This window comes from Mugil cephalus, chromosome 8 (assembly GCF_022458985.1).
Source record: "Mugil cephalus isolate CIBA_MC_2020 chromosome 8, CIBA_Mcephalus_1.1, whole genome shotgun sequence".
In the NCBI taxonomy this organism is placed as follows: domain Eukaryota; kingdom Metazoa; phylum Chordata; class Actinopteri; order Mugiliformes; family Mugilidae; genus Mugil; species Mugil cephalus.
Genome location: NC_061777.1, coordinates 7334280 through 7342506, shown reverse-complemented (window position 1 = coordinate 7342506; position 8227 = coordinate 7334280). Strand labels below are relative to the sequence as shown.

General features: G+C 46.9%; 1 protein-coding gene across 1 annotated transcript; it reads left to right on the top strand.

Annotated features, from left to right (window-relative positions):
- The first annotated feature begins 868 nt into the window (after positions 1 to 868).
- Positions 869 to 8020, top strand: fgf10b (fibroblast growth factor 10b). The gene is made up of 3 exons (XM_047592286.1): positions 869 to 2193; positions 6749 to 6852; positions 7195 to 8020. The coding sequence occupies exons 1-3, from the start codon at positions 1740 to 1742 to the stop codon at positions 7384 to 7386; spliced, it is 750 nt and encodes a 249-aa protein (XP_047448242.1). The 5' UTR covers positions 869 to 1739; the 3' UTR covers positions 7387 to 8020.
- The last annotated feature ends 207 nt before the right edge of the window (positions 8021 to 8227 follow it).

Here is an 8227-nt window from a genome sequence, read left to right as displayed (position 1 = left end):
TGCCTCTTTCTTTTTTTTGCACACTCATACGTGCACATGTCGTGCACTGCTGTCTAGCCCACCGTGACACTGTCCATCCCGAGCCTGCGTTGCCATGAGGAGCGAATGATGCATGGCTTGTAAGAGAGTCTCACTGGCCGACGGCCACTCAGACACCTGAGTCACAGAGGAAGGCAGGGGTCTGGTGAGTGAAACCGGAGAGCTCCATGACATTACGGCACTGCAGGAGAGATAACGCGCCACGATAAAGTGCCTTGAGGGGAAAAAAGAGAGGCCTTAGAAAGATGGCCAGCGATAGGCAGGCATCCAGACTTGAACCGGTAACTTAATACGATTTTTATCTGCAGAGATAGAGGAGGATGGCCTCCTGTCAGGATTATCACATCTCAGTGAGTAACAAGTGAGTCCATTACAATTTGTAATACTTATCCCCTTCACACTCGGACGCAAATACCAGAACTAATGTGACATGATTTAAGCGGAGAAAAATACGAGGCTCCATTTTTCTTATCCGCACACCACAAAAACAACAGCCAATGTTTGATTAACCAATAAAGCAATCATCAGTACAATGTGGAGTTGGAAGGGCCGATCCAATACTACCAGACTGCTTCTTCCTGCCCTGCAGCATCTAAACAATCTGCACAGATAAAACCTGTTATCACTAACCCCCCCTCCCTCTCTCTCTCTCAAAACTTAGATGTGCTTGTGTACAGACACACACACACACACACATGCAGACCAGTTACTTGCTGCCATATGTGAGAGGGGAAGTTGACTAAAAGGGAGGGAGGGATCAAATAACTAACAGAGTCGCACAGCTACACACAACACACAGGCATTTTCTGTGATCGCTCTTCAGGTGAGGAATTCTCGAATCGAGGGGTAAAGGAGGCGAAACAGCTCTGACTCAGTGCTTACAGAGAAAGACCTCCCCAGACCGTTACCTCGATGCTGCGCGAAGGTGGAGTCATCTGGGGATAGAGAGAGAGAGAAAGAGAGAGAGAGAGAGAGAGAAAGGGGGAGGGAGGGGGAGAGATGAGGAGAGAGCGAGAGGAGCAGGGCAACCGAAGAGGACAGATGGATTATCTGACATGCGCCTGGATTGACCAACGTTCCTATTTAAGTCTTGAATCCTGTTTTTCCTCCTCAGAGTAAAATCTGAAAATTCTTTCCAGCACATGTGGAGTCTGGTAGTTTTCAAACAGGTAGATGGTGTACAGCACCATTTCTTTTACTCCTTTTTTTTTTTTTTTTTTTTTTTAAATTTCACTGGAACTAAAGATTTTTGCTGTCGGCTTGGATATCGAGAACTTTTGTAACTTTTCAGAGGATTTTTCTTTTTGTTTTGGATTTTTTTAAAAAACAAAATATAATAATTGACAGCCTGGGAATTCAAGGAGCAATCACACTGCAGTCAAGAAGAATAGTTCGAATTTCACAAACTGGAAATGTTTCTTTCTGAAATCCACACTCAGTAACTGCTTTTTATATTTGACCATTCAGACCAAAACAGGCTTGGACAGCAGACTTTCTGATAATCAGCCTTAAACCTTTCAGCGCTGCGGAAGAGAACTCAAACGACTGAGAGTTTCATTTGGGTTCTGCAGGCGTCCCACCGTGCTCACCAAGTCTGGACCGTGGAGGGCTCCCTAACCTGCCCTCCCAGTCTATCCTCGCCCCCAGCAGCATGTCCCAGGCTCTGAGGCTGCCTCCAGTCCTCCTCACAGCACACTACCATGGTCAGATGGGCTGCTGGAGGGAGTAAGGCTGCCTCTGCCTCGTCCCGCTCCAGGGCTGGGTTGGGGGCTCGTTCTGGCTCTCGGGCCAGCTCCAGGCTGAGGTCTTCAACGCTGCGGTCCTCCCTGTCTTTTCCCGTACTGTTTACCCTGGTGGTTTTCTCCTTGTCCTTACCTGGGGCTGCCTGCCTCCGCAGAGACAGACTGAGGCTCACAAACCCAGGATCTATCGGGGTTCCGCTGAACATTTCTGAGACCGAGCCCTTCTCCAGACCCAGGGCCACCGGGGGCCCCGTGGGTCGAACTGGGGGACCACAGGGCAGGCATGTGCGCAGCTACAATCACCTACAGGGGGACATACGGAGGAGGAAGCTGTTCTCTTTCCAGAAGTTTTTTCTGAGGATCGATAAGAATGGAAATGTCAGTGGGACCAAGAGCAAGGACGACCCCCTCAGTAAGTAACTCACTTAGAGAAAAGTGGAAGAAATCAGACCCTTATAATGATGTGAGTCTTTGTGGTGCATGCGGACAGTTAAATGTGACCTTTACCGAAGCTCATTTGGATTAAAACGTGTTTAATTTTAGCCTTTAAGGCTCCTGGTAAGAAATTAAGGATTTTAACTTGCAGACAAAATTCCTGCAGTAGTTTTTGCATTTGTATATTAAAAAAAGCACCTGTTGAGGGACATTATTCATATTTGAAAAGAATAACAGCTCTTAATGTCAATGCAAACATATAAATCAGATTTACTAAAATTTAACAAAAGCTATATATATAGACATATATATATATATATATATATATAAAAAACTAAAAAAGTTTTTGCATTGGTTGAGAGTTTGGAGGAAGTGTCACCAATTCAAGTCGCCTATTTGTTTTAAACCAGACATCCCACTGATATCTCTCCTGTCCAAACACTCAGCACAATGATGGTAGCTCTCGGACATTTTAAAAAGGAGCAGGGGCAGATATCTCGCCCCGCTATCAGGGGGTCTTCACAGCCCAGGGTAAACAGCACAGATAACCACCGCAGACGGACAGGGCATGGTGTAAGGGGTGGGGGCGAGAGGGGGGGCCATGCACATCAGTCTCATTGATGCTTTCAGACTCTTTCCAAACGCTTTCCATGTATCTGTTTCCTCCCTCGCTCACCCTCCCACTCAGATTGCAAATTACACACCCTCTGTCACAGATCAGACGTTTGTTTAGAGCAGTCTGACGTGCTCGCTCGGAGAAACGTGTCTTTAGAATGATTACACGTTGTATGTTTCGGTGTATCAGTCAGGAAAATGGCATCCTCATTAGTCTTCCAGCGTTCCCACCGGGCTACGTGTGTGTGCGCCCATCGGGCCGGCGGGCGCTCACATGCTCTGGTGGGTGTGCGATCATGTAGCAGGCGACACACGTGCTCGCTCATTATCTGCACACGCACACGCGCAGCATATGCATCTCTATCTCGAGTGGATACAGAAGCTTTAATGCTCCTCTTGGGAGACCTAAACTGCACGTTCAGTCAACGCGACTAAAGGGGGGGAAATGGCACAGGACATGTTTGTTTTGACGAGGTCATGACAGAAGCAGCATTATTTCCCGAATATGTTGTATTGCGCTGCATTTACTGTTTCTGTAAGTTGTAAAACTGAGCTGGCACAAAGAAAGTCTGGCACAATTTTTCATATTCATGTTGTGAATTCACCTTAGTGTCTGGGAGATGATTCGCCTCCCTGTCCTCTCTGTTTTTTTTTTTTTTTAAAGGCTAACAAGTTCACATTTTTGGAGGTGTGTTGCCCTTTCAAAAGTTAGCGAGTGAATTATCAATGGGCTGAGCGCACAGGAGGGGAGGGGAGGGAGGGAGAGAGGTGAAAGGGAGATTCTCCAGAGGTACAAGTTCATGAATGACACGGCTGAACATTATTGTGGCCACATCAAAGCGATGCATCTTCAGTATCAATGGTGGTGCCATCAAAAAGCTGTGTCCTGAGGGGGTCTGGGGACACTGTGTGTGTGTGTGGATTATGTGCCCTCGTATCAGGTTCACAAGGTAAAGGATACTACACAACAGCAGCTCCAGTCTTTGCTCCGGCCCCTGGGGCTAGACATGATCCCGGGACTGACATCCTTTGTGGGCCCTCGACGGGTCCCTTGAAGTGACAAAATATCACAGTTTTTGCAAAAAACGGACGGGCATTTTCTGAAAAGACGCTGCAGCACATGAGGCAAGCCGCGTGTAAATTCTCCGGCGCGCTCGCTCCTAATCGCACTTTTATGACACATGTGACATACATCTAAGAGCGGTAATGCATGTGCAGGGTTTGGTTTTTGGGTGCTGCTTGTGGCCCTGCGAGGACCCGGCTCACTGTCTGTTAAAGAGCCGGTATCCAGCCTCCCACAGATTTATGGGGATGCCAGTGCAAAACTGTCCCACATGGCTTTCCAGCCCGCTGGGAGCCTGTGCTGAGGTTACAGGGAAGCATGGGGAAAGGGAGGGAGATTATGTTAAAGTCAGCTAAGTAGCCATCTTCACAGCCAAGCACGTAATTAAAATATCTATGATTCACAGCTGAGTTCTCTTAAATTTATGGACAGATAGCAGGTCCTAGTGGCTGGTGAAATACGGCCGAGTGAGACTCAAAGGCCGGCGGTAAAAGAGTTTGGGCTAATTACCCGTGGCTGCGATGGTGTGAGAGGGTGAGCCTGTCAGGCCTGAGTGTGTTAGTATGTGTTCCTCTGATGTAGGGGCCGCAGCATGTGTGCGAGACACTTCTGGACGCAGAAGGAGGAAGTGTGTGCGGACGGCTAATATGTGCGAACGCGTGTAAGTGTGGATTTTAGTGCACATTCATCTTCTTTAATCAAAGCAGAGGCCTTTTGCGTGGAAAAAATAAAACAGATGGGGCTCTTACACAGGACTGAGGAGGAAGATGCATAGCTTTGCTCAGAGGTAGGGAGAAGGCTGGATCTCCCTCCTGTGTAAATACACTCAGTGTGGTCCTTATCAAGTGTGGTCCTCATCAGGCGCTATTACCATATATCCTGATTTATGCCTCATTCCAAATATTATTTTGTGCACACCAGAACGTCTCCTTCAAGGGCCGGAATAAGAGTGAGAAAGAATAACAATACGGGCTGCAAAGCACAATGCTTTTTGGCATCCCACGGTGGAAAAACCACCCTTTAATTCTCACTGGCATCGTGTGCCTCCATTCCACAACCGGCGCACCATTTACTGCTGTAGCTCCAAACAGAGCGTATCAAATAAGCCACACATTAGGAAAAAGCAACCAGCATGTAAAAGAAAAACTGCTGTCTCCCCACGTAAACAGCTGAAACCTGGCAGACTCACTTCAGGCTACATTTCACATATGGGGCCTGTAAAAGGTGCCCCTTACAAAGCATAGTTGTCACATTAAAAGCGTAATCTTGTAATCAGCTAAATGAAGGGTACATTTTCTGTAATTCCATTTTCTCATACTCGTGGCCGTCAGCTCATTGCTCGTTATTGGTCGCGGGTGAGGAGAGCATTCAGTCATTCAGAGAGGGGCGAATGGAGATTTTGTCGCTTCACAGCCAGGTTGAGTTTGCAAGTTGCGTGCAAGTGCGCATTCACCTGCTACCAACCAAGAGTGTGTGTGTGCGCGCGCTTTCGTGGCTTGTGTGTATATACAACCTGTCTCGCCCCTGCCTCCGGTGGCTGACTTTGATCAGTGATCATTACAGCCTTTCTAATCCTCACTCCACCCCCAGTCTCACTGTCATGGCTCCTCTGTCCTCCTCTGTTCTCCTTCCTTTCATCCCTCCCATGTTTACAGAGCAGCCAGAGACTGCCATAGATTGTCTTACATCCTCACTCCGTACCCGACATCCGATCCCATACAGAAAGCAGCTCCTCTCAGATCTTCAATGGCCGCCGTGTCACAGTCCCCACCACCGCCTTGCAGCTTCAGACCTCACTGCCCCGAGGTGCCGCTGTTTGAACTAGAAACCGATACAGTCAAGTCCTCGCGGACGAGAAGAGAAGCCGCTGTATATTTAAGAGAGGGATTGTTCTTTTTGGGGGGCACACCTGCGTCCTCTGCCGTCCGCTCATGTACGGGGCAGGCAGCCTCCGAGGGCCCCCCAGGCCACTGGAGAGCGGCGCCCCCCACCCCTTCCCGACAGCAGATCAGGGTGCCACACAAACAGTCATCAGACAGGAGGAGTAGCTGCTGCCGATCTGATCAAAGGGTGTCGTCGAGTCCCAGGAGTTCACGCCCCCACGCCGAAGTGTCTGTGTGTGCGTTCACATGTGCGTGCTTATTGGGATGAAATAACGACATCTCACAGGAAGTGGGGAAAGGAAGTCGGGGAGGGTGGCGTGAAATCAAACGTGCCATGGGAACCAGCGGGGTTCACTTACACACACACACACACACACACACATACCGGCATAAGACCAAACAAGTGGGTTCTGTGGTCAAAGGAGACATTAGGAAGTTATATTTCTCCGACCTCTGATACCGAGACCACACAAATAACCACAGCTGTCTGCAGCAAAAACATGCCCTCGTTAACTTAGGTATAAATTATCCCCTCTAATAGCTTATGAGAAACCTGATTTCTTTTTTGTGTGTGTGTGTGTGTGTGTGTGTGTGTGTGTGTGTGTATATAGGGACTTGGTAACCTAAATACCAAAGAAAACATAAACAAGCTAAGACTCTCTGCGGAGTTCATGTATTCATTTTTTTTTTTTTTTTTCTTGCAGCTGGAATCTGTTACACAGGTGTAGGCCGTAAAGTAACTTTACAATATCACAGAAAGGATGAAGTGCTCAAGAATAATAGCAACCATACACAGAATGTTCTAAGTTATTTTACTCTTTATAATGTTTGAAACTACGTGAATTTCTCCCGGTCTGGATAAAGCGGTGGGGTTGTGCAGAAAATGCACAAAATATTTACTCATTCATGACGCTCTCGTGCTTTTTCTCAGTGTTGACACCTATTCTTTTTTTTTCTTTTCTTCAATCTAGGTATTCTGGAAATCACATCAGTGGACGTGGGAGTGGTGGCCATCAAAGGGCTGAACAGCAACCACTATCTGGCTATCAGCAGGAAGGGAGAGCTGTACGGAGCGGTTAGTATCCGAGTCAGAGGTCAATCTGGATGCTCCGAAGAGAGAGATAATGTGAGATTCTTCGGGCCCTTATCAAAGGGGGCCTTATCTTTACCTCTCTGGCCGCTGGCTCAGCTCTGAATCCCAATGCCGGCCAAAGCGCACATGTGAACCTCTAGAAGAGCTGCGCAGTTTTCAAAGTGTGCAGCAGATTCTGCACAAGCACACAAAGCAAAGAATGCGTGCAGATTAAGGAGTCGTAAATAAAAGCGGTTCCGTTGGATATGCACAAGAAAATAATCCCTTTGAGGTTTTAACGCCGAAATATAATACCCGTTTTTGTTTCTTTGTTTTTTTTTTCAGAGCGAGTTTGGCATTGACTGCACCCTGAAGGAGCGCATCGAGGAGAACGGCTACAACACGTACGCGTCGGCCGAGTGGAGGAACAAGAAGCGGCAGATGTTCGTGGGTCTGAATGTCCACGGGAAGCCGATGAGAGGAAAGAAAACCCGCAGGAAGAACACGGCCACCCACTTCCTTCCAATTATGGTGTGAACCGGAGAAATCACCCACATATGCAGCACTGGACAGAGAGGTTTTCAAGGCCCGAGAAGCTGTAAAATAAAGACATTCATTGAGATATCTCTCATTGGAGAATAAAAAGAAAAAAAAGGGCACTAACACTGTCACTCAAAGAAATTGTCTCTGCTCCTGACTTTGATTGGGATTGTGTATTTTATTTGGTGGGGGAAGTTCATATCTGTGGCACCGAATGCAATGCTAATCCCCTTTCTTTTTTGTTTTTTTTCCTGTGCCAAACTGTTTGCAGCTGGAGTATGCGTGTATGTAATGTGGACAACATTGTCTCATGTAATGAACTGTAGTAGATGCAGACGTATCTCAAGATGTTATTTATAATCCATACTCTCCCACAAGACACTTAAAGGGCGAAAGATAGCAAACGGCTAAAGACAAGGGAAATGATCAGTCAGTTTATCAACTAATAGAGGATACAACACATTTAAAGCAAATGTTTGATACTTAACCACTGTGTTTTGACTGAATTGCAATGATTTATTTATTTTGTGAAATATTTAACTGGAGGGGAACACAAGGATTCCTTTGCATTCTTTACTTTTTATAGGAACTCTGTTATGTGAGAATAAAATTACCATTTTCTCCCCTGCAACTCGTTGTGCTCTCTCTTCCTTCGTATGCCAACGGACCGCACGAAAAAATGCAAAGTTTTGGCACAAGTACTGAGAAACCCTGGCAAACGTTCAGGTCATGGTAAGTCTATTCTTATCAGGCTCCCTGAGGTAGGAAGGGACAAAAGGCAGCCATTAATTCCTAGCCAGATATTCCATGTGGCAACCATTGTGCTAATGATTAGTTC